The following is a 15,196-nucleotide window of genomic DNA, read 5'->3' as shown; positions in this document are numbered from 1 at the left end:
TAAGCACGGCCATGTGCATGGGCTCCGTAAGAATCTCTCACTGTGATGCACATCTTGCTCAAGCACAAATGGTTCTAGCTCCTCTCTTTTCCTTCTCTCTCTCTCTCTCCTATTTTTTCTTCTCTCTCTATTTTAAATTTTATCTTTCCTCTCTCTCTCTCTCTCTCTTCCCCCTCATTTTCTCTCAAAGTATGTGAAAAACTATGTTAAATAATTTAAATTAAAAACTTTTAAAAATATTTAATTAAAAAGAAAAAAGTTAAAAGAAAAGAAAAAAGGGAGTTTAATCTAGTACACACACACACACACAGAGTTTTGATTTAAAAAGAAGAAAGAGACGTTTGTGAAAAGTTTCATTTAATTGAGAGAGAGAGAGAGAGAGAGAGAGAGAGAGAGAGAGAGAGAGAGATTGCAAGTGTGAGAGAGAAAGGGTTTTAATTAAAAAAAAGAAAGTTTGGGAAGGGGGCTAAGTTAGGAAGCCTTATAAAAAAATCCAAAATAATATAATAATATAGATGGGACCACATGCAACCGAGGGTTTAGGAGGCCCTCGATTTATTGTAAGTTTGGACAGAAGCAGTTCCCAATTCCTACCCAATACCCCTTTGAAAGGTAGTCCAGCCTTCAAAATTTTAAATTTCTACGATCACCATGATGATGGCATCTACGCCACCCCTGCCCTGCTTCACCATGCGGACAAGCACAGGTAAAGGTCTCTCCTTGCTGCATGCGTTTCTGGAATGTTATCCAGCCTTTCACCAAGCGCACCTGGATTCTTTTGCAATAACAGTGGCTGCTCATCCTGCGAGGACGTCAATCTCTTCAGCGGCTTTATGCCTTTCCCGTGACAATGGCATGGCGAAGTCTCGACTGGTAATGGCTACCTCTTCCCTTGCACCGACTATTTTCTGCAGTTCTCCCTCTTGGAAGAAGAACACATTCAGGACAATCTTTTGTGTGCAGGATAGCAGGCCGACCTTTCCTGCGAAGCTTTATGCGTCCGACCATAATCTAGGCCTTTTCTCCAAGCCAAAGACATTAGAAGGTAAGCCATACTTCTATCAATGGCGTTTCCAGTCTTTTAAAAACAACTACTTCATCGATTGGCCTGCTATCAGCCTCGAATATGGATAGTTCTTGAATTAGATCTTTTGGCATCGGACTGCGTCGTTGTGGGAGTTCGTCATCATGCTTCACTGCCCTGCTCTGTGGCCTACATATCATGGAATATTTTAAAGCAGCTGTACATTGTTTTGGAACGACCACTTTTGTCTTTGAATGCTATGATTGATCTTGAATCTGTGCTTGTGAATGTCTCTCCACTTCCTGAATTGGTCTTTCTACTCTGTATTCTCTGCCATTAAATTGACTCAATAGCGTTTGGTAAGCTGGTGGATGATCTCTTGGTACATTTTCAAATAAAATGGGGACCTTATGTGCCTTCTTCAACTCCCCAGTAAGTCATCACATAGCTTTCCCCATGCTGAGGCTCCCATGAGGATTCACCACCTAGGCATCAAGCCAGATTTGGGCTTCTCTTGGCGAATTCAATCAGGAAAAGAGAAGAGAATTCACTCATGTTGTTGACAATGATTTAACATTTCTCTTTGCTGTGCTGCTATGTTGCATTGAACATGGATGCAATCATGGATATGGCATGTATGACGTGTTCTACAAGGTCCTCTCATAATTTGCTATCTCTACTCAAGGAAAGCTCGTACAAGGCATTATAATGTGTTGCCAAGAAAGCTCTCCTTTTCTTCCAAGCCTTGGGTTTTTGTTTGTCCCTGTAATTGTTTGCAGCGGTTTTTTTTCCAATGCACTCTCTCTTTCAAGTTGAACAGGGAAATGTTTCACCCACGAAACATTTCACCTTGAAACGTTGCATTTCACCTTGAAACTCTTAGCCTCTAGGCAGGTTCCAAGCAAAATGCTAGGTGAAATGATTGAATAATACATATGAGACAATTTTCCAATGAGGGTAACAGTTAGCTGAAGCTTGATTTTGCAATAAATTTAAATTTTTTAAAAGGCTATTTGCACACAGTGTATAGGATACTATGCTTCATCAACTTATGTAATTTATGAGGGTATACTTTTGCCTTGTATTGAAACCTCAAGAATGATGAAATTCTATCAGCTTGAATTGGAACCTTTAAGATTATTTGAAGCATAAAAGCCCAACCTTACCTTAGTAGATACATTGCCAAAGAAGAGCGTAAAATCCTTAAAACCTCATAGCTTTCAACTTCAAGAGCCTTATATACAAATGCTTTAATGCATGCACTTGGTCTCTACTCTATTTCAGTATGCATATGTACAAAATGTATGCATGCACCCAAAAAAAGACATCATTTGTTGACATGGAAGGATATATATGGTATAATCTACATGAGCTATAACTCCTAGTTTCACGTTTCAATGAGCTGTTTTGATGAAACATTTCACCCAGTTGTTTCAATGAAACATTTCATCCAGCCATTTCATCCAGGGCATTTCACATTTCAGTGAATTATTTTAGGTGTTTCATGTTTTAGGGCTAGTGAAACACGTTTTATGGTTACCTTGAGTGTGAATTTACTTTGAGTCTACCAGCTCTACTAGCTGTAATGAGCAGTCTTTTTCACTAACACTAGGGTTCAAATCATTGATGAGACCACCTCATGAGCACATCTCTGAGTTCTCTTCTTGCAGCGTTCTTGTGTTTTCTCTTTTTCCTTTTTGTTTTGTCTTGTGTTCAGCAGTCTATTTCAGCATTCTTTCATACTTCCATTGCTGCATCCACTTTTGACATGGTATCAAATTTCAGGATCTATGCTCTTGGTGTTGTTTTATGCTGATTATAGGTCTTCTACTGCTGATCACTGATTTCCCCTGCTTGCTGCCACCTCCTTCTAGCTTGGCGACACTTGTTTGCTGCAAACCCCCGTTTCCAGCATCTGCAATCTGCGTTTACTGCATTAATTGCTCTTAATGCCTGTGTTTTGTCTCTAGTAGTTTGCATTTTTAATTTTTGCATTATTTTATTGTGGTAGTGCTCCACTTAATGCCCATTTTGTTTGTGTTTTGGCTCCAACAGGCTGTGCGACTTTATTTTCAAGTTTTATTGGTGTAATTTTCACCTTTTGACTGTGTTTGATAAGATTTTGTCCTTTTGCAGCAATTAGTTTGTGATCAGCTTGTCCTACACTACGCGTGAACTCCTATCAATGCAGTTTGTGCTGTGCTCTCTCTCTTCTCCTCTTCTTTCCTTTATTTTCTCTTCCTATCCTCTCCAAATGGCTTTTGCTTGCTGTTCTATTGATGACAAACTTCACGGCCCTGATTATCTAACATAGAGTGTTGTTATGAAAGCATGGTTTGTGTAGAAGCGAATCACTATATTGTATTAGATCAGCCATGATCTAAGAGAGGGTGTTGGCAATGTAGTCAGCTCATGTGTGAGTCTGTGCATGTGTTTGAGTGGACTACTGGGCAATTTTTTGGTGGTCACATTAGTGATTATTTTGGCATTTTATGTTGGTCGACCTGCATTAAATGGTGGTTGTCTTGATGCCATTTATGGCTTTCTTTTAGCCTATTTATTTAGGCTCTTCCACACTGTCACTCATCACTTATAGATCCAGTGCATGCCCTATGGAGAGAGAGCTAGTGCCAATGCCCACACAACTAGTGACTCGTTGTAAGCGAATGTCTCATGTTTAGTATATGGACCATTTTCCAAGTACATCTTTGAGTTCTCTTCTTGTAGTATTTTTGTGTTTCTCTTTTTTCTTTCTCTTTTGTCTTGTGTTTAATAGTATATTTCAGATTCTTTCATGCTTCCATTGTTGCATCCACTTTTGATAGCCACTTGGACAGTGTCCTCACAGAGGAATGGTTCACTTGCCGATGCACCCTTTTACTATCATGGTTATCTTGATGATGTGAAAAAAGATACAAAGTACAATATACATAATGTCTGAATCAAAACCTGTAAACAGCACCTTGTTACCACTAACAGAAGAAAGTTGCTCCCTCTCAAACTGGAGGGAAAAGTGTGAAGAAAACTGCTAGGGTTTGCACTAAGGAAACACAGAGTGTACGACCACGACAGAAACACAAAGAGATAGACATAGACACAGACACAGAAAGACATAGACATAGACATAGACACAGAAAGAGATAGACATAGATACAAACACAAAGAGATAGACATAGACATAGACACATAAAGAAAAACTCAAACCCTAAACACAAAACTTAAAACTCAAACACAAATAGAAGAAGGGAGAGAAGAACACATCTTTGAAGTGAATGAATACTGTAAATGCATGTAAGAGTGTACAAATACTCAAGGGCAAAGCAGTTTGTTGGAGAGTGACATCCACCGGAGATGGATCCAAAGTCTGTGACCACCAGTCGAACTGTGAAGAGAGGAATCTGCAAAACGCTAACACTAGAGGTTGTTGGAGACAAAGGTGATAGCTTTGTAGAAGGGTGTGGTGATGTCAGGCGGCTCTTGATGAGTGCAAATGCAAGCAAGAAGATGTCGCCAGATGGAGGAGGAGCAACTACACTATCGCCAGGCTAATGGAGGCCCAAATGCAGGCAGCTGGAGGGTGTGGAGATTGATGCCTGGCTAATGAAGATCAAATGCAAGCACCAGATGATGGTGGAGAGGCTCGCAATGGCAATTGGAGGCCAAACGCAACTTGGAAGGAGATGCCAGACAGTGGGTGACAGCTAGAAGAAAGGCCAAACGCAACCTGGAAGGAGATGCCAGACAGTGGGCGACAGCTGGAAGAAGGCGCCAAGGCACTGCAAGGTTGGAGGGGTTGCCACGTGTGATGGTTGCAATACGCAAACACGAGATGGTGGCCTAAATGGAGGGCAACATACCTATTTATAGGAAGTTTGGATCCTTCCAAGTGGGGTTGTGCTTATGGGACATAGACACTCTCTAGGAATGCATTCTGTTTAAAGAACAAGTTTGATTCATTAATTAAGTACATTTTAGGGCTGTTTAACTAAAGTTAATTTATTTTTAGCTCAACACCCCCTCTCAGGCCCAACAACAGTGCCGCAAGAATGAAGGCCAACCAAGCTCTTTTTCTTTATGTTTTACCCCAAGGTGTTCCACCCCAAAGCAGCTAGAGCATTGGACAAAGGGTGCATGTTGGTTGCCCAGTGGCCTACTAAGACTATAGAGTCGATGGTTATTTTACCAAGGGAGCCCAAGTGATCACCCCGGAGAGAACAGGGCATTGGACAAAGGGTGTACGTCGGTTGCCCAGTGGCTTACCAAGCCCTACAAAGGCAGATGGAAACAACTATGGACCTTTTTTTTTGGGAGGGTTTTTTAAGGTGTGAGGAAGTTAATATTTAAGTGAGGGTTTCACATAAGTTTTCATTCAATTGAGTATTTGTGTCCTTGACGGGAGAGTAAAAAAAGGATGGTGAGACCCAAGACCTTCACAAAACAAGCATACTATCCCTACCATCATTGGGTGTCGACGATGAAGAAAAATATGATGAGAGAGTATGGTAGTGTGGTGTCAATAGCCGCCGATGGAAATAGCTTAGGATCCACTCAAGTGGTGCTATGCACAATGAGATGCAAAGTATGCTATATGTTGAAGAATGCTCATGTAGTAGGTGCCACGTGGATAGTGCCCCTCATGGAAAAATTGTTCGCTTGCTCAATTGCCCTAGTACAAAGATCATGTAATCATGCAATGCAAAGGGAAAGGTACAACACGGGGGAGAAGCCGATGTCGAAGACAAAGTATTGAAGCCTGTAGAATACCAAGAAGGGTAGGAAACCCCTCTCAACCTGGATGTAGATGCCGAAGAAGGAAGAAGATTATGAAGATGAAGTGGATGAAGTACCCTGTTGGAAGAGCAAGGTAGAAGTCACTGCCATGATAGCATCGAGAGAGATGTTGCACGATCCGTCTCGGGAGGGGAAACCTCCATGCTGGAAGAAGAGCAAGCACTCCTAGGATGATGAAACCATGAAAGGAACGATGTGCATCTCTACGTCTCTAGCCTAGGTAGGACCAAAGCAATTTGCAAGTTAGCCCTACACTGAAAGACAAAACCGTGCAAAAGAGATGAGAATCTACAAACATAGAGGTCAGTGATGAGATGCTCCAAAGCAAAACATAACAGAGAGAAAATCTAATTGAAAAGACAATGCAAGGAATGTGTATGTGTGTGAGTAAATGTAGCAGAAGACTTAAGAATGGAAAATCTAAGGACAATGAATCCTATGGGCCCGACTCTAAGAGTGTGAAAAATGGATGCTAGACTAACCTAGGGTATCCTAGCGGACCTAGAGACATGCTAGTCTAAGAAGGTATCCACCATCGCATATGTCTAGTAGCAAGGCTTTGCCAAGGGAACGCTTGACAAGGTGGAGAGGAAGGTGAGATGGATGCATGAAGTGCAACGGGATCGGGACCTGCAGACCAATCATCCAGTCGCTAAGGGGTAGTGAAAGAGAGTGTTTGTTGAGGCTGTGCTCGGGCCACATGTCCAACAGCAACAATGGGTGTTGAAGGAGTAGATGAAGTAGGAGCAGAAGGCGTAGCCTCACTGGGCTATGTAGTCGCAACGGTCTGCTGAGGCTTTTTAGGTGGAAGACCTTGGACCTTGGAGCGACACTCCTCATCCACATGGCTTGCTCTCTGGCAGTGTGTGCAAAACCGGTTTTTCTTAGGGAGTTGTTGCCAGACAGGTCTAGATTCTTTGGTTCCATTTGAGAAAGAGGAGTCACACTTTGATTGGCTTGCCTTCGCATCTTGTGAGTTCTTGCCACTATTGGTTTTTTCTTCTTCTGAAGAGGCAACCAACCCCCTCTGCTCTGAATAAGGCTATGATGAGGATTTCTTGTGAACTTGATCATGCAGTCTTACGTAACACAAGAACTGGCACTCAAACTCGTAGAAGGTTGGCAATTGAGGCTGTGAAATGATGTGTCGAATGAAATTGAAGTATTTTTCAGGTAACTTATTCAAGAAGAACATAACTTGATCGTCGTCTGACTTTGGAGAGCTAGTAGTGGTGAACTCGGCAAGTAACTGCCTACATTCAGCCAGCTTGACTTTCAGATCATCCCCTTCCTTAACAGAGAACTCTTGAAGGTTAAAGTTGAGATTTAGGCGCCAAGTATGATCTCGGGCCACATAGCAGTCGAGAAGGTGACTCCAACGCTCTGACGCGAGCGGGAAGTGCTGTAATTGAGAGTGAAACTCAGGAAGCAATCCTTGCATCAGCTCAACATTGGCTGTGGCATTGCGGGTTCTCCATTGACGGATGTAGTCAAGGTGAGCTAGGCATATGCTTTAGACCAATGACGAGGTCTCAAAGACCTTGAGACTCAAGCATTTGTTGCATGAAATTCAACCAAGTGGTGAAATTCGACCCATTAAAACGAGTTTTATTCGTGAAGGCATTCTTGCCTGTTGCAATAGGAGTGGTAGTGCTTGGAGATGGGTAGTGTGAAAAAGTGTAATGGGGGTAAGATGGAGGGGTAAGATGAGTAACCCATGGTGGAAGTGGGATGGGAACACGTGGAGCAGAAGATGGAAATCCTTGTGTAAGTGTAACACAAAGTAAGTGGGATGACACACCATAAGGTGAGGATGGAATCCCCTGCGTCTGAGTGCTCATGTGAGAGGTAAATTTGGGGGTAGTGAGGGGGATGCCCATCACAGCTGTCCCAGGTGCTATGGGTGTGCTCATTTGCAGAAAGGTGAGAGGCATTGTGTTAAAGGGTAGCATTCCCCCTAACAAAGTACCATGTGCAAAGAGGTAGAGAATGGGGTAGAGAAGGAGAAGGTGCTAGGAGTGGAGATGGAAGATCCAACCCCTAGTGTGTGTGAAGTGGATGTGGAGTGTAATCCGAGATTTTGAAAGGATGAAGAGACATGATCAAGGGTGGAGGTAGAAGAGGGTGGGATGGAAGGGAAGTGAGAAGCGTGTGTTACATGCTCAAATGAAACAGAAGTTGTAGATATACCCGAATTCCATCTGCTTCGTGAGCCTCCTCTATTAAAGTTCACGTATGCAAAGCCATCCGGATCCTGCACCTCAAAAGAAGAAACATGTGAGGGTTTTGATTCATTCAACTCAAAAGGGTTGTATGAACCTGACACTGGACCGGGCTGAAATGATGACGATGGATTGCCAGATGCTCCAAATGCCGTATGTCCTCCATGATCGGAGAGGTGGCCAGCCTCACCAACTGGTTCGAATGTGGTAGCAAAGCTTGTAGGAGGGGTGTAAACATTACTGTACTTGTTGTGATAGTGCTCCTCAAAGTCCTCCTCTGTCATGTTAGTGAAATCTGGAATAGGAGTAGAAAAAAGAAGGTGAATGTGAAAGTGGAGTGTTGTCCTTCTCACTGAGTCCATAATGCCGTCTCGGGGCCTCTAGTGATGGAGAAGCCTAATAGGACATCATAGGAACTGGAGAAGGTGTTTGGGACATTGTGATTCGGTTATGAGTCATATTGTGTGCCTCGCACAAAGACTAGCTTTCCATAATGTCCGCACGATACCCTTTACAAGAGCACCGGCTTTGATACCATGTGAAGAAAACTACTAGGGTTTGCATTGAGAAAACACAGAGTGTACGACCACAACAGAAACACAAAGAGATAGACATAGACACAGACACAGAAAGCAAAACTCAAAACTCAAATATAGAAACTCAATCACAAATAGAAGAAGGGAGAGAAGAACACAACTTTGAAGTGAATGAATACTGCAAATGAATGTAAGAGTGTACAAATACTCAAGGGCAGAGTAGTGTGTTGGAGAGTGATGTCCACCTAAGATGGATCCAAATTCTGTAACCACTAGTTAAACTGTGAAGAGAGAGGAATCTGCAAAACGTTGACACCTGAGGTTGTTGGAGACAGAGGCGATAGCTGTAGAAGGGTGTGGTGATGTCAGGCAGCTCTTGATGAGTGCAAACGCAAGCAAGAAGATGTCGCCAGATGGAGGAGGAGCAGCTACATTGTTGCCAGGCTGATGGAGGCCCTAACGTAGGCAGTTGTAGGGTGTGGAGATTGACGCCTGGCTGATGAAGATTAAACACAAGCACTAGATGATGGTGGAGAGGCTGGCAATGGTAGTTGGATGCCAAACGCAGCATGGAAGGAGATGCCAGACAGTGGGTGATAGCTGGAAGGCGGCGCCAGGGCACTGCAAGGTTGGAGGGGCTGCTATGTGTGATGGCTGTAATATGCAAAAATGAGATGGACTAAATGGAGGGCAGCATACCTATTTATAGAAAGTTTGGGTCCTCCCAAGTGGGGTTGCGCTTATGGGACGCAGACACTCTCTAGGAAGGCATTTCTGTTTAAAGAACAAGTTTGTTTCATTAATTAAGTATGTTTTGGGGCTGTTTAAGTAAAGCTAATGTATTTTTAGCTCAACAAAAAGTTGGAGGGAAGCACCCTCTCCTGTCAATCGGAAGTAGGGGGGGATATACCCAAGCCAATCCTAGGTAGTATGTATTGAAGCACTAGTTGATTGATTGCCTTGGTTAATATGTTTGGAAAGTTATGTGATGAAGGCATAAACTTTGGGCCAATTGTGTCTAGTTCAACTTGCTCTTCGGTGAAATGAAAATGGACTTCAATATGCTATGTCCAGGGTGAGATGATCGGGTTACCAGCTAGTGCAATGGCACTTTGATTATTGTACTAGATGATAGTCAGTGGAGCACATGGAAATTGAAGCACCACCAGTAAGCTCCTTAGCTTAGATGGCTTGGGTGGTGCCAGACCCTAGATTCAATCTCGGCTATAAAAGTTGTCACTGTTTGTTGCTTATGGCTGGCCCAAGAAATGGAAGCCATATCCAAGGTAAAGGTAGCCACCATGGGAACATCATGTGTCACAATCTCTTGTTCAATAAGAATTAGTGTATCCTTGCAAACATAAACCTAAACTATAAGTTGGCCCATAAGAATAGGTACACCGCAAATATCTCAAAACACGAAGACATGCAGCCCAATGTGACATTCTAGATGCTTTGAAATACTAAGTGAGAAAACTAATTGGGCATGCTAAATTAGGCCTAGTATGTATTAACCAAAGGAGTTTCCCTACCATAGATCTATAGGTTTGCTTGTCAAAGGGCTGAGCTAGGGTATAACTAGATAAGTGGATAGTTGGATCTAAAGGTGTGACCATAGGCCGTGTTTGATCCTGGCAATATTGATCCACCAACTAAACAATGTGCTTTTAAGATGACACAAAAATACATCCCCTAGATGGAACCATCTCTATCTCCTAAAAGTAAGATAACAAATCGAGGTTTTCCATCTCAAATGAGGCATAGCAATTGGCCTTAATTTTCACTTTGGTAGTGGAATTTGAGTGAGTGATTGGTAAATCGTTGACGTATAGCAGGCTATAGTTGATCCCCTCTAAAATAATATGGATGTATAAGTTTGGGTCATAACGGGTAGAGTGGTATCCATGAGTTTTAAGGAACTCATCCATCCTCTAGAACCAAGACCATGGGGCTTGATTCAGCCCATGAAGAGCTTTCTGCAAGTGAAAGAACGTATCTTTCCGGTTTAGCAGAGGAAAATTTGGGTGGCTACTCCACATAGAATTTCTTCTCCAGATAACCATATTAAAGACACTTTTGATGTTCATCTAATAGATCGGCCAACCGTGATGAGTGTCTAGTGCAACCAATAGACGAAATGATGTCAACCATGAAGTAGAAGCAAAGGTCTCTTTATAATCAATGCCTTGCTTTTGTCAAAAGCTTTGCAAAACAAGGCGAGCCTTGTACTTGTCTAAAGTTCCATAAGCCTTTAGCTTTGGTTCTAAATATCCACTTCATACACATGACTTTTTTTTGACTCGAACGATCCACCAAGGTCCAAATGGTCAATACTCTCAAGCTCCTTCTCCATGGCCTCTCGCCATTGAGGGTGTTGAAGAGCCTCCTGCTAACTATTGGTTTTAAAATGTGTTGTTTAATCAGCTGAAAACAACGACAAAAATGAAGCTTGAGTTTCAAGTTTGGCAAATCCTCTAGGGTCCTCAAGAGTGGAGTCCGAAGGGAAGTACCATCGAGGTAATAGGTGTCATGTAGGGAGCTTGGGAGATGAAGAATTTGCGGGAGTGTGAGAAGTCGGTAGTAGTCTTGGCTCAAAAGGCACCATCTCTGATGAAATATGATGAGGCATGGGCTTAGAGTCTGGTGCAAAAGATTGCACAATATCCCTCTCATTAAAACTATATCTCCTAATGATCATCTTGTTTGTCCGAGGATCGAACAAATGATAGCCTTTGTTTCGGAGAAGTGATCTACAAAAATAAGATCATCACTCGGGAAGTGAGTTCTTTTATCTTATCATGAGGTGTGTGCGTGTACACGACTCTCAAAGACTCAAGTGGGAAAATGTAGAAAAAGGATGGCAAGTGGAAAGAGGAAACAATTGGGCATGAGTATCACTAAAAATTCAGCAAATATGAAGGATGCAACCGCACATTTAGCAAGCTTGGACATTGGTCAATCTTATGCTTTTGTTGTGTGTTGTTCGTATGATCCTTCTTCACATGAACACGGTCTTTTAGTGGCTGAAAATTGTAGCACATCGTATTTTGATAACAGAGCTTCCAAACACATAACATCCTTTTGTGACTTGTTTGTATCATATGCAAATGTACAAAAGGGGGGATCCATTGGATGTGCAAATAATGCTCGGTATGTAATTTAAGTCATTGGGTAGATTCCCATTATTGCAATAGATGGGAAAATTATTATGCTTGAAAAGGTTTTGTATGTACCTAGCATAAAGAAAAATTCGCTTTTTGTTTTAGCTATTGCATGTGCTGGTTTTGTGGTTAAATTCCACATGGATCGATGCAATGCCTATGATTGTAGTCATAGGGATGCCCTCATTGGCATCGGTACATTGTATAATGGCCCCTATCAGCTCGATTGATATGAGAGGAGAGCATCAGAGGATGCATTACAAGTTGATGCTATCGTTGTGGATGACAACATTGAGTTATGGCATGCTCGGTTTGATCATCTTGATTATGGCAATTTACTTCACCTAAAAAGTAAAAATATTGTGCTTGATCTCCCTCTGTTAAAAGTACCTACTTGCAATGTATGTGAAAGTTGTGTACTTGGTAAAATGCATCGTGCTTCGTTTCCCAAAGTTGGATCTACGCATGTTGATAAAAAATTACAGCTTGTGCATAGTGATGTATGTGGACCCATGCATGCCAAATCCATCGAAGGATACGTATACTTTGTTACCTTCATTGATGACATGACTCGTCATTGTTGGGCATATGCTTTGAGACACAAATTAGAAGTGTTTGCATGCTTTAAAATCTTCTTGGCCTTGGCTAAAAATGGTAGTGGACACAAGTTGATTACACTTCGTACCGATTGAGGGAGGGAATACTTATCATGAGAGTTTAACTCTTTTTTGGCTAAAAGGGGCATTATACATTAGTGTACTACATTTTACATGTTAGAGCTGGACATTCCCCGGACAAGCAACATGCACAATAGGTCTCCTAGGCAGTGATTGGTGCAAGAGTGCCATGTGGCAGTTGCCACGTGTTAGGCAGATTGCAAATTGCAAGTTAAATAGCTGGTCGGCAAGTTTGCTGACCAGTCGGTTGCATTTAATGCAGTTGACCTACTATTTCTGGGTCTTTTTAGTTGGTCTATTTATTGGCCTTGGTTTTTGCAATTTTCTTTAGTTGTGCTTCCATTTTTTAAGCTGTAGACTGTGGAGTCTGCCCTGGGGGTTGACGGAGATTGAGGTCTTGGAGGTGGAGACATACGTAGACATTCTCTCTACACGTGCATATTTTTGCATTCTTATACAACATTCTTCACAATAGATTTTTTGCGTTTCACTGTCTCTTTCTCTCTCTCTCTCTCTCCTCTATCTGTTCACTCTTTATCTTGGTCATTCGCTTCTGCATTGCTTCACTTTAACATGTTATTAGAGCATTGGAGGAATGGATCCATTTGAAGAGGAGATTTCAGTGTGACACAAGGCTGTGTTTTCAGTGTTCAAACAGGAGGGCTGCGCATCAAAACAAGGCTGAGGTGAGTGTGGGCATGTGAGAAAGGAGAAGATTTGCTGAAGCTGCTCTGCTGGTTTTTGTTGTTAGAGAAGGAAGAAGGCTGCGTTTTGGGCCTTCAAGTGCAGATTTTATCTTTTCATCGCTTCGGCAGGTGAAGAATAAGTGGGACGAGCAGTCAAGAGTCCTAGTAGGTTATATTCTCATATTCTCATAGTTAGAGGGGTCTGCATTTTGTATTTTGTGCAGGCATTGCAGGTGAAGATGTCTTTTGAGGCCGAGACAAAATTTCAGGTGATCATGGACTGGAAGGTGCCCGTCTTACTAGCTCTTCCATCAGATTAAAAGTTCGATGGCGAGAATTACCACATCTGGCAGGTCATGATGCTTGTCATTTGGGAGTCCTATGATTTGGTTGAGCTTGTTATGGAGGCTATTCATTGTCCTTTTTCGCAAGATGAGTCCAGACTCTTCTCTAGTGATAAGGTGGAGTTGGCAAAGGGTCAGGCACATTGGGATAAACTCAATGTTATGTCCCCATTACTTAGTTTATTTTAATGTGCGTATACATTTCAAAGAAAATTGATTTATGTTGTATATTTTTAAAAACTAACTCTAATTATGAAACTGACTCTCATTCTGAAGATCATTGTTATTATTAATGAGGTATTATATGCTAGTTCATGGAAGGAAGACTTGGGAGATCCTCCCAAGACTAGCTTATTAAGACAATGTTTGTAGTATAGAACAATAAAAAGAACTAGCTTAGTGGATAGTCACTTGGCAGCTAAGTGCACTTGGGTGACGACATTGTCGGGATGGGTGACCTCACAAGAAGATTTTCCTACAAGCTAGTGGGAGCTTCTTACGCACAGCCAACGGTGCCAACAAAGCCTTCGTTAGCCGGTTACCAAGTATGCCAAGGCCAAGATGCCAAGGTCTATATCTTGGTCGCCGCCTTAGTCGTGAGCCTTGGAGTGATGCCCCCCGACGATGAGACGTGCGGTGCTCGCCCATATATTTGTTAAATTGGTATCCTCGCACTACGAAAATGGAGCCTCTCTGACGAAATCAATGACGTCATAAAAAACGCTAAAAGAAAGCGTTTCCTCTTTATCATCGATGACGTCATAAAAAATGATAAAAAACAAACGTCCTCCTTTTACCCTCCCCTCAGTTACTATATAAATAGAGGTAGAGCGTTACATTAGGAAGACACACGACGCACATACACACACAACGATCCGTGCATAAGTCTCTCTGTGATGCGATGAAGCTTTGATGTCAATCAGCTTCTCTCAGTCTCTCAGTCTCAGTCTCAGTCTCTCTCTCTCTCTCTCTCTCTCTCCACCCCTACGTGGAAGTGCTGCTCGAATTCATAAGCTTCTTCCATGGCTTGCAAGAGACGTCAAGATACTAAGCGAGATCATGCTCAGAGAACTCCCCAATGTGAAGTAGTAGTAGTTGTTGAAATGCAAGCGAAAGTTAACCCCGAATTCATTCAACCCGAAGGACGGGTTACTCCACAACAAATTGAGGTTGCAGCCATAAACCGTAATTACGATGGATGGCAGGAGATAATCAGGTTAGTACATAAGAAAATGATCACCATTAGTTAGAACTTACTTAAACTTGTAATAGCATGCTTTTTGAAGAAACACGGAATTTTGGGCTTGCACAGCCGGACGAGTTGTGGATTGTGGTGGTTCAAGACATTGGGGTCCCCAACCCAATGCTCCCTAACACTCTATGGAGTGTGGAAAAACTCACCTGCGGGTGGGGGTCCTATGCTCATGAGGGAGATAGGTGTTTTTGGTTTTTGATCACTTGAGTACTTGAGAGGGCAAAGGGTGGAGTGGTAAGTGCCCCTGTTATGTAGGACGGCTCCGGAGGCTTAGGGAAGCTTAGAGGAGCTCTGAGCCAGTAAATTCCTTGTTGACCGCAGATGGAGTGCGATCACATACCAATCCCGAGGGATTGGAAGGTTCTATCCTAGGCTGGATTGTATCTTTCTGCAGAAAGACGGTTTTGTACCACTCTGCAGAGTGATGGTGAAATAAAGTATCTGATTTCTGAATTGTTTGTTATGTGCTAAAGATTGAGTTTAACGAACCCAGTTTAACG

At 42.4% G+C, this 15,196-nt stretch overlaps 1 protein-coding gene across 3 annotated transcripts in view; it reads left to right on the top strand.

The window, feature by feature from the left end:
* The first annotated feature begins 566 nt into the window (after positions 1–566).
* The window catches only part of LOC148032023 (Zim17-type zinc finger protein), a 31,294-nt gene continuing 16,664 nt past the window's right edge, over positions 567–15,196 (top strand). For all 3 annotated transcript variants that reach the window (XM_087684019.1, XM_087684018.1, XM_087684020.1), the window contains exons 1-3: positions 567–706; positions 791–873; positions 964–1,045. In XM_087684019.1, coding sequence (XP_087540145.1) covers positions 652–706; positions 791–873; positions 964–1,045 — 220 coding nt within the window. In that variant the 5' untranslated portion in view covers positions 567–651. The remainder of the gene's footprint in view (positions 707–790; positions 874–963; positions 1,046–15,196) is intronic.

Source organism: Lygodium microphyllum, chromosome 8 (genome assembly GCF_053477565.2).
Source record: "Lygodium microphyllum isolate KBCC chromosome 8, Lygodium_microphyllum_v1.1.10, whole genome shotgun sequence".
NCBI classification, from domain to species: domain Eukaryota; kingdom Viridiplantae; phylum Streptophyta; class Polypodiopsida; order Schizaeales; family Lygodiaceae; genus Lygodium; species Lygodium microphyllum.
This window is presented reverse-complemented; position numbering and strand designations above follow the sequence as displayed.